Source organism: Anser cygnoides, unplaced genomic scaffold (genome assembly GCF_040182565.1).
Source record: "Anser cygnoides isolate HZ-2024a breed goose unplaced genomic scaffold, Taihu_goose_T2T_genome scaffold_44_1, whole genome shotgun sequence".
NCBI lineage: Eukaryota > Metazoa > Chordata > Aves > Anseriformes > Anatidae > Anser > Anser cygnoides.
The window spans coordinates 471,173-487,554 of NW_027103068.1; the positions used below are offsets into that span (position 1 = coordinate 471,173).

Genomic DNA, 16,382 nt, shown 5'->3' on the forward strand with positions numbered 1-16,382 from the left:
GGGGCTTTGGGGACATGGGGGGGCTTTGGGGGTCACGGGGGGGCTTTGGGGTTGGGGGGGACATGGGGGGGCTTTGAGGTTTGGGGATGGGGGGGATTAGGGACATGGGGGGCTTTGGGGTCGCGGGGGGGGCTTTGGGGACATGGGGGGGGCTTTTGGGGTCGGGGGGGGCTTTGGGGACATGGGGGGGGGGGCTTTTGGGGTCACGGGGGGGGCTTTGGGGTTGGGGGGGACATGGGGGGCGTTGGGGTTTGGGGGATGGGGGGGGGGGGGAATTAGGGACATGGGGGGGGGCTTTTGGGGTCACGGGGGGGCTTTGGGGTTGGGGGGGACATGGGGGGGCTTTGGGGTTTGGGGATGGGGGGGATCAGGGACATGGGGGGGGGCTTTGGGGTCGCGGGGGGGGGGGCTTGGGGACATGGGGTCAGGGGGACCCGGGGGGGCTTTGGGGCCGGGGGGGGCTTTGGGGACACGGGGGGGCACCGGTTGATGTGGACATGGGGGGGGGGTCCTGGGTGACACCCCCCCCCCCCCTTTTTCCCCCCTTCCAGGACCTGCCCCGGGTCCCGGCCGGGCCCCCCCCCTTCCCCGCGTCTGGGTGCCGGGGGGGCGTCCTGGGGGGCCGGGCCCGGAGCCCCCCCGCGGCGCCTGCCGGGAGCTGGAGCTGCGCTGCAGCCGCCCCCGCTGCCTCTGGCTGCCCGGCTGGGGGGGCTGAGCCCCCCCGGGGTGGGAGACCCCCCCGGAGACCTGAGACCCCCCCCGGGGCCTGAGACCCCCCCCGGAGACCTGAGCCCCCCCCGGGGCCTGAGACCCCCCCCCGGACACCTGGGACCCCCCCGGAGACCTGAGACCCCCCCCCGAGGATCTGAGACCCCCCCGGGGATCTCAGACCCCCCCCCTGGGATCTGAGACCCCCCCCCCCCTTTTTATAATAAATTCGGGGGCTGAGACCCCCCCCCTTTCATAATAAACTCGTCTGAGCCCCCCCCTTTTTTAATATAAACCCATCTTGTGCCCCCCGGCTACCTGAGACCCCCCACTTCAAAATGTGCCCCCCAGGACCTGAGACCCCTCCCCCCGGGGACCAGAGACCCCCCCCCCCAAGTACTTGAGACCCCCCCTTTTAAACCGTGCCCCCCCGGGATCTGAGACCCCCTTTTAACCGTGCCCCCCGGGGCCCTGCCCCCCCCCCCCTTTAAACTGTGCCCCCCCCGAGACCTGAGGACCCCCCTTTTAAACCGTGCCCCCCCCCCCGAAGGATCTGAGACCCCCCCGCCCCAAACCGTGCCCCCCCCGGGGCCCTGCCCCCCCCCCAAACTGTGCCCCCCCCCCGAGACCTGAGGCCCCCCCCGGGGACCAGAGACCCCCCCAAGTACTTGAGACCCCCCCTTTTAAAACCGTGCCCCCCGGATCTGAGACCCCCCCCCCGGGGCCCCTGCCCCCCCCTTTAAACCGTGCCCCCCCCCGGGCCCTGCCCCCCCCCATTTTCAACGCCCCCCCCGCGGCGGTTTCCTCCATCGGTTCCGCCAGGGGGCGCCGGGTCCGTTGGGGGGGGGGCCAAAAATCGGGGGGGGGGGCCAAAAGCAACGGGGGAGGGTAAAAAACGTGGGGGGGTTAGAAGAACGGGGGGGGGGCGGGGGGGGGGTAAAACGGGGGGCAAAAGGGAGGGGGGGGGTTAAAAGGGGGGGGGGCAAGCGGAAATGGGGGGGGGGCGGGGTTGTGCCCCCCCCCCCCGCATTGGTTTCGCTTTCGGTGCGGGGGGGGGGGGCACCCGAAGGGGGGGAGCCGTTGCCCCCCCCGCGCTCACCCGGCCCCCCCCCCCCCCCCCCGCAGCCATGGCCCCCCCGGAGCGGCGGCGCTGGTAAGCCCGGGCCCCCCCCCCCCCTCCCTTTTAACCCCCCCCCCTTTTTTTTTGCTGACGTCACACCCCGCTGACCCCCCCCCCCCCGGTGCCCCCCCCCCCCCAGGTGTCCCCCCCCTTTTTTCCTGCTCCTCGCCGCCCCCCCCCCCCGGCGCCGGCTGCGACTTCGACTTCGACCCCGTCAGCAGCACCTTCAGCGCCCACCTGGACGCCCCTGGTGAGACCCCCCCCCCCCCGCGACCCCCCCCCGAGACCCCCGCCCCCCCACCCCCCCGACGCCCCCCACCCCCTCAGCCCCCCCCCGCCCCCGGGACCCCCCCCTTGGTGCTTTAAAGCCGCCCCAATCAGCCCCCCCCCCCCCCCCCCGGGATGAATTCCCCCTGAGCCCCCCCTTGACCCCCCCCCCAATAAAAAACTTTTGGGACCCCCCCCCGGCAGGACCCCCAAGGACCCCCCCACCCGTATTGAACCCCCCCCACCAAGCATGCCCCCCCCCCGGACCCCAATGAACCCCCCAAATCCTCCTGCCCCCAGACCCCCCAAGACTCCCCCAAAACCCCCAAGACCCCCCCCCAGGACCCCCCAACCCCCCCAACCCCCAAGACCCCCCAAAATCCCCAACCCCCAAGACACCCCCAAGACCCCCCAAACCTCCCCAAAACCCCCAAACCCCTCCAAGACCCCCCCAATCCCCCCAATCCCCCCCAACGACCCCCCCCAAATCCCCCCCCCCAAGTCCCCAAGACCCCCCAAAGACCCCCCCAACCCCCAACCCACCTCCCAGACCCCCCCCCCCCAAAGACCCCCCCCAAGACCCCTGGGACCCCTCACCCCCCCAAGACCCCACCCAGCCCCCCCCTTTTCACCCTCCCCCCACCCCCGACCCCATAACCCCCCTAACCCCCCCAACGCCCCATTTGCCCCCCCCCCAAAAAAAAATCCCCCCCCAGACCCCCTGGCTGCTGCAGGACTACCCGTGCCCATGCCCTACAACCTGGAGCCGGTGAGCCCCCCCCCCCCAAAATTACCCCCCATAAATATTAGGACCCCCCCCTCGTTCCTAGACCCCCCCCGAAATAATTTAACCCCCCCCCCCCTAAAAAACCAAGGACGGGGCCTGCTCGGACGTGTGGGCGCTGCACTTCGGGGGCCGCGCTGCGGCGCATGGCGGGGGTCGCGGGGGGCCCTGGCCCCCCCCTCCTGCGGGCGGCGGCCGCTCAGCCTCGCCTTCGTGGGGGCTGCCGCATCCACGTGAGTGGGGGGGGGTAATGGGGGGGGGCTGGGGGGCTGAGGGGGTTGGGGGGGGGTTGGGGGGGGGGTTGGGGGGGATTTGGGGGGGGCTGGGGGGTTGGGGGGGGGCTGGGGGGGGGGGGGTGGTTGGGGGGGGTGGGGGGGGGGCTGGGGGGGTTTGGGGGGGATTTGGGGGGGGCTGGGGGGGGTTGGGGGAGATTTGGGGGGTTTGGGGGGGATTTGGGGGGGTTTGGGGGGGGGGGTTGGGGGGGGGGATTTGGGGGGCTGGGGGGGTTGGGGGGGATTTGGGGGGTTTGGGGGGGATTTGGGGGGGTTTGGGGGATTTGGGGGGCGCTGGGGGTTTGGGGGCTTTCGGGGGGGATTTGGGGGTTTGGGGGGGATTTGGGGGGGGGGATGGGGGGGGATTTGGGGGGTTTGGGGGGGGCTGGGGGGGGTTTGGGGGGGGGGGGATTTGGGGGGGGATTTGGGGAGGGCTGGGGGGTGTGGGGGGGGATTTGGGGGGTTTGGGGGGGATTTGGGGGGGGGGCTGGGGGGGGTTTGGGGGGGGATTTGGGGGGGGGCTGGGGGGGGTTTGGGGGGGGGATTTGGGGGGGCCTGGGGGGCTGGGGGGGGTTGGGGGAGATTTGGGGGGGGCTGGGGGGGTTGGGGGGCATTTGGGGGTTTGGGGGGGGGGGATTTGGGGGGGCTGGGGGGGGGGTTGGGGGGGGGGATTTGGGGGGGGGATTTGGGGGGTTTGGGGGGGGGATTTGGGGGGGCTGGGGGGGTTTGGGGGGGGGGATTTGGGGGGCCTGGGGGGGTTTGGGGGGTTTGGGGGGATTTGGGGGGGGATTGGGGGGGGGGGGGGGGGGGATTTGGGGGGTTTGGGGGGGGGGATTTGGGGGGGCTGGGGGGTTTGGGGGGATTTGGGGGGATTTGGGGGGGCTGGGGGGGTGTGGGGGGATTTGGGGGTTTGGGGGGGATTTGGGGGGGCTGGGGGGATTTGGGGGGGCTTGGGGGGGTTGGGGGGGGGGATTCAGAGGGGGATTTGGGGGGTTTGGGGGGGGATTTGGGGGGGGGGATTTGGGGGGGCTGGGGGGTGTGGGGGGGGGATTTGGGGGGTTTGGGGGGGGATTTGGGGGGGGGGCTGGGGGGGGGATTGGGGGAGGGTTGCGGGGGGATTTGGGGGGGGGATTTGGGGGGGGGATTTGGGGGGGCTGGGGGGGGTGTGGGGGGGGGATTTGGGGGGGTTTGGGGGGGGGATTTGGGGGGGGGGGGCTGGGGGGGGATTTGGGGGGGGATTTGGGGGGGGCTGGGGGGGGGTTGGGGGAGATTTTGGGGGGTTTGGGGGGGGATTTGGGGGAGGTTTGGGGGGGATTTGGGGGGGGGGGGTTTGGGGGGGCTGGGGGGGGGATTTGGGGGGCCTGGGGGGGTTTGGGGGGGTTTGGGGGGGGATTTGGGGGGGGGATTTGGGGGGTTTGGGGGGGGGGATTTGGGGGGATTTGGGGGGGGGTTGGGGGGGATTTGGGGGGGATTTGGGGGGGGGGTTGGGGGGGATTTGGGGGGGGTTGGGGGGGGATTTGGGGGGGTTGGGGAGGTTTGGGGGGATTTGGGGGGGGTTTGGGGGTGCTGGGGGATTTGGGGGGTTTGGGGGGGATTTGGGGAGGGCTGGGGGGTTGGGGGGCATTTGGGGGGTTTGGGGGGGGATTTGGGGGGGCTGGGGGGGTTGGGGGGGATTTGGGGGGTTTGGGGGATTTGGGGGGATTTGGGGGGATTTGGGGGGGCTGGGGGGTTGGGGGGATTTGGGGGGGGGGGATTTAGGGGGGGATTGTGGGGGCTTTGGGGGGGGGATTTGGGGGGGCTGGGGGGGGGGATTTGGGGGTTTGGGGGGGGTTGGGGGGGGATTTGGGGGGGGGGCTGGGGGGGTGTGGGGGGGGATTTGGGGGGTTTGGGGGGGGGGGATTTGGGGGGGGGGGGGCTGGGGGGGGCTGGGGGGGGGTTTGGGGGGAGATTTGCGGGGGGATTTGGGGGGGGGTTGGGGGGGATTTGGGGGGGCTGGGGGGTGTGGGGGGATTTGGGGGGGTTTGGGGGGGGGGATTTGGGGGGGATTTGGGGGGGTTGGGGGCGGTTGGGGGGGATTTGGGGGGGATTTGGGGGATTTGGGGGGTTTGGGGGGGGGCTGGGGGGGTTGGGGGGGTTTGGGGGGGGGGGATTTGGGGGGTTTGGGGGGGTCTGGGGGGGCCCTGGGGGGATTTGGGGGGGCTGGGGGGGATTTAGAGGGGGTTTGGGGGGGGGGGTTCGGGGGCCTGGGGGGGGATTTGGGGGGGCCTGGGGGGGGGTCTGAGGGGGTTGGGGGGTATCTGGGGGGGGATTTGGGGGGGGGTCCTGGGGCCCTGGGGGGGATTTGGGGGGGGCTGGGGGTATCTGGGGGGTTTGGGGGGGGGTTGGGGGATCTGGGGGGGGCCTGGGGGGGATTTGGGGGGGGCTGGGGGGGGGGTTGGGGGGTATCTGGGGGGGGATTTGGGGGGCGTTGGGGGGGATCTGGGGGGGGGTCTGGGGGGGGGGTGGGGGGTTTGGGGGCCCTGGGGGGATTTGGGGGGCAATGGGGAGGGAATGGGGGGGTTGGAGGGGAGGGGGGTGCTGGGGGTGGGCAGATTGGGGGGCTTGGGGTGGGAAGCTGACCCCCCACACCGACCCCCCAATGCCCCCCCCGCCCCCAGGACCCGCAGGGCTGCGTCCGCCTGCGCCCCGCCAACGCCTCGCAGCTGCTGGGGGCCCTGCGCCGGCACCTGGGGGCCCTGCGGGGGCGGCCCCCCCTTCCCCGCCTGCGCCCGCCTGCGCTGCCGCCACGGTAACACCGGCACCCCCCCGGGACCCCCGGGACCCCCGCCCACCGGCCCCCCGGGACCCCCATTCCCCCCTTACCCCCTTACCCCCTTACCCCCCTGTTGCCCCCCGATGACCCCGGGACCCCCCCGAACTCGTTACCCCCCGGTCCCCCCCATAGCCCCCCCATGACCCCCATTGCCCCCGATGACCCCGAGACCCCCCCATAACCCCCCCCATTTTTCTCCCATTACCCCCATTGCCCCCCATCACCCCCCAGCCCCCCATTACCCCCCTTTACCCCCCAGCCCCCCCAGCCCCCCACCCCTCCCAAATTGCCCCCACTGCCCCCTAAGCCCCCCATTTACCCCTTCTGCCCCCCCCAGCTCCCCCCATTACCCCCCAGTCCCCCCAGTTCCCCCAGTGGCCCCCATTGCCCCCCAGCTCCCCATTACCCACCCATTGCCCCCCAGTTTCCCCATTACCCCCCAGTCCCCCAGTTCCCCCCATTATCCCCCCATTGCCCCCTGACCCCCCATTGCCCCCCATTCCCCCCTTGCCCCCATTTACCCCCATGACCCCCCCATTGCCCCCCCAGTTTCCCCAGTTCCCCAGTTCCCCCATTGCCCCCCAGTTCCCCCCATTGTCCCCCAGTTCCCCCCATTGCCCCCCAAGACCCCCCCAGCTCCCCCCATTGCCCCCCAGTTCCCCCCAGTTCCCCCATTACCCCCATTGCCCCCCACTGCCCCCCACTGCCCCCCTGTCCCCTCAATGCCCCCCCCCGACCCCATAACCCCCCCCATTGCCCCCCAGATCCCCCAGTTCCCCCCATTACCCCCCAAGACCCCCCAGTTCCCCCCCATTGTCCACCCAGTTCCCCCCATTACCCCCCAAGACCCCCCAGTTCCCCCCCATTGTCCACCCAGTTCCCCCCATTCCCTCCCCAGTTCCCCCCCATTGCCCCCCAGTCCCCCCACTGCCCCCCCGACCCCATAACCCCCCCCATTGCCCCCCCATTACCCCCCCGGTTCCCCCGCCCCCCCCCCCCGGACCCCCTCTCCCCCAGCGCCCCCCCAGCGCCCCCCGCTCGCCCCCCCCGCGGCCCAGGGGGGCCCCGCGGCCCCGGCCCCGCCCCCACGGGCTGCTGCTGCTGGGGGGGCTCGGGGGGGGCCTGGCGCTGGCGGCCGCGGCCTGGGCGCTCTGGAGGCGGCCCTGCGCCCAGGTGGGCACTGGGAGCACTGGGAGGCACTGGGAGGGGGCTGGGGGGACTGGGGGCACTGGGAAGGGACTGGGAGGGGGCTGGGGGGGCTGGGGCACTGGGGGGGGTAATGGGGGGGCTGGGGGGCACTGGGGGGGTAATGGGGGCACTGGGAGGGACTGGGAGGGAATGGGGGGTAATGGGGTCACTGGGAGGGACTGGGAGGGGTGCTGGGGGGCACTGGGAGCACTGGGAGGCACTGGGAGGGGGGCTGGGGGGGGACTGGGGGCACTGGGAGGCACTGGGAGGGGGGCTGGGGGGGGACTGGGGGGGACTGGGAGGGGTAATGGGGGGGCTGGGAGCACTGGGAGGCACTGGGAGGCACTGGGGGGGGTAATGGGGGCACTGGGAGGGGTAATGGGGGCACTGGGAGGGACTGGGAGGGGGTGGTGGAGGGGACTGGGAGGGGTGCTGGGGGGACTGGGAGGGGTAATGGGGGGGACTGGGAGCACTGGGAGGCACTGGGAGGGACTGGGGGGGGTAATGGGGGCACTGGGAGGGACTGGGAGGGGTAATGGGGGGGTACTGGGGGCACTGGGAGGGACTGGGAGGGTGCTGGGGGGGACTGGGAGGGGTAATGGGGGGACTGGGGGCACTGGGAGGGACTGGGGAGGGAATGGGGGGGTAATGGGGGCACTGGGAGGAGGTAATGGGGGCACTGGGAGGGGTAATGGGGGCACTGGGAGGGACTGGGGGGGTGCTGGGGGGGACTGGGGGGGTAATGGGGGGACTGGGGGCACTGGAAGGGACTGAGAGGGAATGGGGGGGGTAATGGGGGCACTGGGAGGGGTACTGGGAGCACTGGGAGGGGTACTGGGGAAGGGGCTGGGAGCACTGGGGGAGGGCTGGGGGGTACTGGGGGGACTGGGGAGGAGGTAATGGGGGCACTGGGAGGGGGCTGGGAGGGGTACTGGGAGCACTGGGAGGGACTGGGAAGGGGCTGGGGTTGGCTGGGGGGGCACTGGGAGAGTAATGGGGGGACACTGGGGGAACTGGAAGGGGTAATGGGGGCACTGGGAGCACTGGGAGGGGGCTGGGAAGGGGTAGTGGGGGGGACTGGGAGCACTGGGAGGTGGTAATGGAGGCACTGGGGAGAGACTGGGAGGAGTAATGGGGGGACTGGAGGCACTGGGAGGGACTGGGGGGGGTAATGGGGGCACTGGGAGGGATTGGGAGGGACTGGGAGAGAGTAATGAGGGGGCTGGGGGCACTGGGAGGGGGCTGGGGCAGGAACTGAGGGGGTACTGGGGGCACTGGGAGGGACTAGGAGCACTGGGAGGGGGCTGGGGGGTACTGGGAGTACTGGGAGGGGGCTGGGGGGTACTGGGAGTACTGGGAGGGGGCTGGGGGGGTACTGGGGGGACTGGGAGGGAATGGGGGGGTAATGGGGGGACTGGGAGGGGCACTGGGAGGTACTGGGGGGGAACTGGGAGTGGGTGATGGGGGCACTGGGAGGGCAATGGGGGGGCTTGGGGGCATACTGGGAGCACTGGGAGGGGGCAATGGGGGCACTGGGAGGGGGTAATGGGGGCATACTGGGGGCACTGGTCCGTACTGGGAGCACTGGAGCTGTGCCCCCCCCCAGACCCCCCAGGAAGACGAGAGCTGAGCCGGAGCGGGCACAGGGTGGGGGGGGGGGGGGGCAAATGGGGGGGGGGTAAAAATGGGGGGGCAAATGGGGGGCAAATGGGGGGGCAAATGGGGGGGGGGGGCAAATGGGGGGGGCAAATGGGGGGGCAAATGGGGGGGGCAAAATGGGGGGGCAAATGGGGGGGGGCAAATGGGGGGCAAATGGGGGGCAAATGGGGGGGGGCAAATGGGGGGGCAAATGGGGGGGCAAATGGGGGGGCAAATGGGGGGGGCAAATGGGGGGGGGGGCAAATGGGGGGGCAAATGGGGGGCAAATGGGGGGGCAAATGGGGGGGGGGCAAATGGGGGCAAAAGGGGGGCAAAAGGGGGGGCAAATGGGGGGGCAAATGGGGGGGTAAAAGGGGGGGGCAAATGGGGGGCAAATGGGGGGGGCAAATGGGGGGTAAAAGGGGGGCAAATGGGGGGGCAAATGGGGGGGGCCAAAAAGGGGGGGCAAATGGGGGGGCAAATGGGGGGGCCAAAAAGGGGGGCAAATGGGGGGCCCACTGGGGAGGAGCTTTTTCTGGGGGGTCCCATGCGGGGGTTAATTAACGGGGGGTTAATTAACGGGGGGGTCCCAATGTGGTTGGGAATTACTTGGGGTTAATTACCGGGGGTTAATTACCGGGCTCTAATTGGGGTCCTGGTGTCCCCCCCCCCCCCCCCCGCAGGCCGCCGCCGTCCGGCCCCCCCCGGAGCCAAGCACGTGGAGGGCGGTAATTAATTAACGGGGCCGTAATTAATTAATTAACGGGGCCGTAATTAATTAACGGGGACATTAAAAGAGGTTTGTTAGCGGGGGGAGTCGTTGATTGGGGGTAATTAAGGGGCACGGATGGGGTAAATTACAAGGGGGTTAATTAAGGGCGGGTTAATTAAGGGCAGGTTAATCAAAGGGGTATTGATGGGGTTAATTAATGGGTGGCTAATTAAGGGGGGGTTCAATTAAGGAGGGATTAATTAAGGGGGACACGGATGGGGTTCATTAATTAAGAGGGGCCTTAACTGGGGGCCACTGATCGTGGGTTAATTAAGGGGGTTAATTAATGGAGAGCGTTGATGGGGTTAATTAAGGGGGGTTATGAGTGGGGGTTAATTAATGGGGTCATTAAGGGGGTTACTGGGGGCTGATTAACGGCGGGTTAATCAATTGATTATGGCGGTTAATGAAGGGGGCTCATCAAGGGGAGGGCTTGTTAAGGGGGCTAATTAATGGAGCCCATTAAGGGGGGGTTAATTAACGGGGGGCTCATTAAGGGGTTAATTAACGGGGCTCATTAAGGCTCCTCAGGCCTGTGTGCAACTGGGGGCGCCGCGCGGTGATGACGTCACACGCCAATACGTGAGGGTGAAGGGAAAAGGGGCGGGGCGAGGCGCCAGCCGTTCCCGCCCTCGCTTTTTATTGGTGGAGCCGGACGCCAGCTGTTCCCGCCCTCGCCTTTTATTGGTGGAGCCGGACGCCAGCCGTTCCCGCCCTCGCCTTTTATTGGTGGAGCCGGACGCCAGCTGTTCCCGCCCTCGCCTTTTATTGGTGGAGCCGGACGCCAGCTGTTCCCGCCCTCGCTTCCCATTGGCGGAGCCGGTCCTGTCAGCACCCCGAGGCCGGGCCCAGGTCCCGCAGCAGGAACATGGCGAGCAGCAGCAGGCACAGCTGAGGGGAGGGGCGCGGCTCGGTCGGCCCCGCCGCCCCCAAAATGACCCAAAACTGACCCAAACTTCCCCAAAACTGACCCAAACTTCCCCAAAACTGACCCAAACTTCCCCAAACTCACCCCAAAGCACCTCCAAATGACCCAAAGCGCCCCAAAACCGACCCAAAATGTCCCCAAACTGCCCCAAAACTGCCCTCAAGGGCCTGGAACCTGCCCCAAGCGCCCCCAAATCGACCCAAAGTGCCCCAAAACGCACCGAACTGGCCCAAAATGCCCCCGAAGTGCCCCAGAACCGATGAAAAGTGCCCTAAAACTGCCCCCAAACTACCCCAAAGTGCCCCAAAATACCCCAAAACTGCCCTAAAGTGCTCCAAAACACCCCGAGTGCCCCTGAACTGCCCCAAAATGCCCCAAACCGACCCAGAGTGCCCCAAAACTGCCCCACACCAACCCCAAAGGCCCCAAACTGACCCAAAGTGCCCCAAAACCACCCAAAGTGCTCGAAAACTGTTCCAAAAATGCCCCGAAATGCCCCAAAACTGCACTGAAGTGCCCCAAAACCAACCCAAAGTGCCCCCAAATGCCCCGAAACTGCCCCAAAACGCCCCAAACTGACCCAAAACGCTCTGAAGTGCCCCAAAGTGCCCCAAAATACACCAAAGCTGCCCTGAAGTGCCTCCAAACCGACCCAAAGGGGCCCCAAACCGACCCAAAATGCCCCCAATTGACCCAAACTGCCCCTAAATGCCCTGACACTGTTCCCAAAATGCCCCAAAACGACCCCAAATGCCCCAAAACGCCCCCAAGTGCCCCAAAACGCCCTGAACTGGCTCCAAGATGTCCCCAAACCCACCGAGAGTGGCCCCAAAACCGACCCGGAGCGCCCCCAAAACTGCTCCAAATCACCCCAAAACGCCCCGACCTGACCTGGAGTTCCCCCACAGTACCCCAAAACGGACTCAGAGTGCCCCAAAACCACTCCAAAGTGCCCCCAAACCGCCCCAAAGTGCCCCAAAACCACCCCTGAGCGCCCCAAAACCGCCCCAAAGTGCCCCAAAAGTGCCCCCAAATGCCCTGAAATCGCCCCAAAGTGCCCCAAAACCGCCCCAAAGTGCCCCAAAACTGCCCCCAAATGCCCTGAAATCGCCCCAAAGTGCCCCAAACTGACCCAAAGTGCCAAAACTGACCTAAAGTGCCCCAAAAATGCCCCCAAAGTGCCCCAAAACCGCCCCAAAGTGCCCCAAAACCGCCCCCAAAGTGCCCCAAAACCGCCCCCAAAGTGCCCCAAAAGTGCCCCCAAATGCCCTGAAATCGCCCCAAAGTGCCCCAAAACCGCCCCCAAATGCCCCAAAACCGCCCCAAAGTGCCCCAAAACCGCCCCCAAATGCCCTGAAATCGCCCCAAAGTGCCCCAAACTGACCCAAAGTGCCAAAACTGACCTAAAGTGCCCCAAAAATGCCCCCAAACTGCCCCAAAACTACCCCAAAGTGCCCCGAACCACCCCAAAGTGTCCCGAAACCGCCCCCAAAACGCCCTGAAACTGCCCCAAAACCGCTCCCCAAGGCCCCAGCTGCCCCCAGGTGCCCCCCAAGCCCTCCCCAAGCACCCCCCCGGCCCCCTTCGGCCCCCCAGTGCCCCCCGTCACCCCCAATTGCCCCCGATGTGCCCCAATTGCCCCCCAAGTCCCCCCCCCAACCCCCCCCCGATCACTCCCCAGCCCCCCAACGTGCCCCCAAATCCCCCCCCAGCCCCCCCTCACCCCCCCCAAATGCCCCCCCAAATCCCAATTGCCCCCCCAAATCCCCCCCCCCCAGCCCCCCTATTGCCCCCCTCACCCCCCAAATGCCCCCCCCAGCCCCCCTATTGCCCCCCCTCACCCCCCAAATGCCCCCCCAGCCCCCCAATTGCCCCCTCACCCCCAAATGCCCTCCCAGCCCCCCAATTGCCCCCCAGCCCCCCAAATGCCCCCCCCCAGCCCCCCAATTGCCCCCCAGCCCCCCAATTGCCCCCTCACCCCCCCCAGTGCCCCCCCACCCCCCAAATGCCCCCCAGCCCCCAAATGCCCCCAGCCCCCCAATTGCCCCCCAGCCCCCAATTGCCCCCCTCACCCCCCAGTGCCCCCCACCCCCCCAATTGCCCCCCAGCCCCCCAAATGCCCCCCCAGCCCCCCAAATGCCCCCCACCCCCAGTGCCCCCCAGCCCCCCAATTGCCCCCCAGCCCCCCAGCCTCACCCCCCCAAATGCCCCCCAGCCCCCAAATTGCCCCCCCAGCCCCCAACGTGCCCCCAAATGCCCCCTCCCAGCCCCCAAATGCCCCCCCCCAGCCCCCAATTCCCCAGCCCCCCTGCCCCCCAGCCCCCCAAATGCCCCCTCACCCCCCCAAATGCCCCCCAGCCCCCACCCCCCCCCTCACCCCCCAAATGCCCCCCCCACCCGCCCCCCAATTGCCCCCCTCACCCCCCACCCCCCCACCCCCCCACCCCCCAGCCCCCAAATGCCCCCCCCGGCCCCCACCTCCAGCAGCCCCAGGCCCAGGCCGCCCCCACGATGCCCACGAGGTTCTCGGCCAGCCAGCGCCCGGCGCCCTCCGCACAGCCCTGGGGGGGGGGGGGGGGCGTCCTGGGGGTGGGGGGGGGTCCGTCTGCCCCACAACCCCCCAGCCCCATATTCCGCCCCCCCCCCAAGTACTCACCCTGGTGAAAACCCCCCCGGGGCCGGCCGTGGGGCAGCGGCCGTGGGGGGCCCCGGGGGGGTCCCTTGGGTGCCGTTGGGCGCGGGGGGGGCCAGGCAGGAGCAGGCGACGGTGCCGGGGGGGGCGCCGAGGGTGTCCCAGTCCCGGGGGCCGCTCCAGCCGCAGCAGCCGAGCTGTGGGGCAGGGGTGTGGGGCCGGGGGTTGTGGGGCAGGGGTGTGGGGCAAAAATGTGGGGCTGGGGGGGTGTGGGGCAGGGGTGTGGGGCAAAAATGTGGGGCTGGGGGGGGGTTGTGGGGCAGGGGTGTGGGGCCGGGGGGTTGTGGGGCAGGGGTGTGGGGCTGGAAATTGGGGCTGGGGGTTGTGGGGCAGAAATGTGGGGCTGGGGGGGTTGTGGGGCAAAAATGTGGGGCTGTGGGGGTTGTGGGGCAGGGGTGTGGGGCAGGAATGTGGGGCTGGGGGTGTGTGGGGCAGGGGTGTGAGGCTGGGAAGTGGGGCTGGGGGGTGTGGGGCAGGAATTTGGGGCAGAAGTGTGGGGCTGGGGGGGTTGTGGGGCAGAGATGTGGGGCCGGGGGGGTTGTGGGGCAGGGGTGTGGGGCAAAAATGTGGGGCTGGGGGGTTGTGGGGCAGAAATGTGGGGCTGGGGGGGTTGTGGGGCAGGGGTGTGGGGCAAAAATGTGGGGCTGGGGGGGGGTTGTGGGGCAGGGGTGTGGGGCCGGGGGGGGTTGTGGGGCAGGGGGTGTGGGGCTGGAAAGTGGGGCTGGGGGGGGGGGGTTGTGGGGCAGAAATGTGGGGCTGGGGGGGTTGTGGGGCAGGGGGTGTGGGGCAAAAATGTGGGGCTGGGGGGTTGTGGGGCAGAAATGTGGGGCTGGGGGGTGTGGGGCAGGAATTTGGGGCAGAAGTGTGGGGCTGGGGGGGTTGTGGGGCAGAGATGTGGGGCCGGGGGGCTGGGGGCAGAGATGTTGGGCCGGGGGTGTGGGGCAGAAATGTGGGGCTGGGGGGTGTGGGGCAGGAATTTGGGGCAGAATTCTGGGGCTGGGGGGGTTGTGGGGCAGGGGTGTGGGGCCGGGGGGGTGAGGCAGAGATGTGGGGCAGAGATGTGGGGTCGAGAGGGTTGTGGGGGAGAAATGTGGGGCTGGGGGGGCTGGGGGTCGCAGATGTGGGGCCGGGGGGGTTGTGGGGGCTGTGGGGCAGAGATGTGGGGCCGGGGGGCCGCGGGGGGGGGGGGGGCTGACCTGCTGCTGCAGCGCGTCCCAGCTCTCGTGGGCGGCCCCCCGGGCGCCCCCAGGCCGGGTAGGTGCTGAGCAGGTCCCGCGCGTGGGCGGCCACCCGGGCGGCCAGCTGGGGGAGAGCGCTGCCCCATAGCTGCCCCATAGCTGCCCCATAGCCGCCCCCATAGCGCCGCCCCCAGTTCTGCCCCACAGCACCAGCATTGCCCCCCTCGCTGCAAAAAAAACCCCACGGCTCTGCCCCACACCACCAGGACCGCCCCACACCCTGCCCCACACCCTGCCCCACACCCCTCATCCCGCCCCACACCCTGCCCCACTCACGGCCACGCGCTGCGTGTAGGCGATGACCCCGATCGTGATCTGGGCCATGAGGAGCAGCAGCAGGAGCCCGAAATACTTGGGGGGGGGGGGGCACAAAAAGTGGGGGGCACCCCACAGCCACCTGCCCTGCCCCATAGCGCACACCCCCCACCCCACAGCGCCCCCCCCCGGCCAGCCCCATAGTACCCCCCGGCTCCATTGTGCCCCACAGCACCCCCCTGCCCCATAGCCAGCCCCACAGTGCCTGCCCCAGCCCCATAACCTCACTGCCCCATAACCAGCACCACAGCGTCTCCCCATAGCACCCCCCCAGCCCCACAAGTGCCCCCCAGCCCCATAACCGCCCCCAACCCCACAACCTCTCCAGCCCCACAACAACCCCCCAGCCCCATAAGTGCCCCCCCAGCCCCACAACCACCCTCCAGACCCATAAGTGCCCCCCCAGCCCCACAACAACCCCCCAGCCCCATCAATGCCTCCCCAGCCCCATAACCGCCCCCCCAGCCCCCTAAATGCCCCCCCCGGCCCCACTCACCAGCCCCAGCAGCACCCGCAGCCCCCTGAGGGCGCCCAGGCCCCCCAGGCCCCCAGCAGGGCGCAGGCGGCCCCCAGCCCGCAGCAGACGTAGGCGCCCAGGCGCAGCCCCAGCAGCGGCGAGCCTGGGGGGGGGGGGGGCAGGGGGGTCAGCGGCGCCCCAGAGATGTGGGGTGCGTCTGGGGGGGCTGCCCCACACTTGGGGGCTGGGGCTCACCCAGCGCGGCGGCGAAGCTGTGGCGGTCCAGCAGCATCCAGAGGCTGAAGACGAGGAGGAGGCTGCCCAGCGCCTGCAAAAGGGGGGGGGGGGGGCAAAATGGGGGGTTCCAGCCCCATAAGAACCCCCCAGCCCCATAAGTGCCCCCAGCCCCACAAGAGCCCCCCAGCCCCACAAGCGCCCCCCCGGCCCCCCACTTACGAAGACGAGCAGGTTGAAGGAGCAGAGGAAGCACCTGGCAGCGCCCAGCCACCTCTTGGGGCTCATCCCTGCGCCGTAACGGGGGGGGGGGGGGGTCAGCACCGGGACCCCCCAGGACCCCCCAACCCCTCACCCCCCCCCCCACGGCCCCCCGGTACCCTGCGGTGCCGCTGCTGGGGCCAGGAAGCGCCGGGGGCCGGGACGGAAGCGGGGCGGGGGGGGGGGGGAAGTGATCTGCCCCCCCGGGGACTGACGCAATGGCCGCACTGCTGGGGGTGTGGGGCGGTGTGGGGCCGGTGTGGGGCTGGGGGTGGTGTGGGGCCCGTTAGGGAGACGGCTGCGGGGCCAGAACCGGTGTGGGGCTGGGGCTGCTGTGGGGCTCACCCCCAGGCCAAGCTCCAGCCCCACACATCCCACCTGCCCCACAAGTCGTCCCCAGCCCCACGCATCCCTGCCCCATAACTCCCCCCGGCCCCACAAATCCCTGCCTGCCCCATAAGCTCCCTCCCTGCCCCATAAGCGCCCCCCCAGCCCCATAAGTGCCCCCCAGCCCCACAAGTCCCAGCCCCACACCTCTTTGCCTGCCCCACGCCCGCGGCCCCGAGGGCGACCGCTTCCGTTTCCTGCCCCCGCCGCAGGCGGGCCCCAAACCCGCCCGATTACGCCCCAAAACGGGGCCGGAAAAAAAATAAAAAAAAGGGGAACAGAAAGCGGGGGGGGGGGGGCGCCACAAGA

At 69.9% G+C, this 16,382-nt stretch overlaps 1 protein-coding gene and 1 long non-coding RNA gene across 2 annotated transcripts; one reads left to right on the plus strand and one right to left on the minus strand.

Annotated features, from left to right (window-relative positions):
• The first annotated feature begins 1,822 nt into the window (after positions 1-1,822).
• LOC136789352 (uncharacterized) lies at positions 1,823-5,970 on the plus strand. The gene is made up of 4 exons (XR_010828160.1): positions 1,823-1,861; positions 2,812-2,864; positions 2,971-3,112; positions 5,809-5,970. It is a non-coding gene; the product is annotated as an uncharacterized lncRNA (long non-coding RNA).
• A 4,106-nt stretch (positions 5,971-10,076) lies between these two features.
• LOC136789337 (leukocyte antigen CD37-like) lies at positions 10,077-16,300 on the minus strand. The gene is made up of 10 exons (XM_066989401.1): positions 16,221-16,300; positions 15,805-15,916; positions 15,648-15,713; positions 15,447-15,519; positions 15,231-15,354; positions 14,696-14,770; positions 14,378-14,483; positions 13,146-13,318; positions 12,968-13,050; positions 10,077-10,452 (listed from the first exon to the last, which is right to left on the minus strand). The coding sequence occupies exons 3-10, from the start codon at positions 15,711-15,713 to the stop codon at positions 10,130-10,132; spliced, it is 1,023 nt and encodes a 340-aa protein (XP_066845502.1). The 5' UTR covers positions 15,805-15,916; positions 16,221-16,300; the 3' UTR covers positions 10,077-10,129.
• Between the last annotated feature and the right edge of the window lie 82 nt (positions 16,301-16,382).

Excerpts from the sequence above, each read along its gene's own strand:
- LOC136789337 (XM_066989401.1), bottom strand. The coding sequence starts at position 15,713 with ATGAGCCCCAAGAGGTGGCTGGGCGCTGCCAGGTGCTTCCTCTGCTCC. Across the intron at positions 14,771-15,230 it reads TGCGGGTGCTGCTGGGGCTG|TATTTCGGGCTCCTGCTGCT; the intron begins GTGAGTGGGGCC and ends CCCCCCCCCAAG. Across the intron at positions 13,319-14,377 it reads GGGACGCGCTGCAGCAGCAG|CTCGGCTGCTGCGGCTGGAG; the intron begins GTCAGCCCCCCC and ends CCTGCCCCACAG.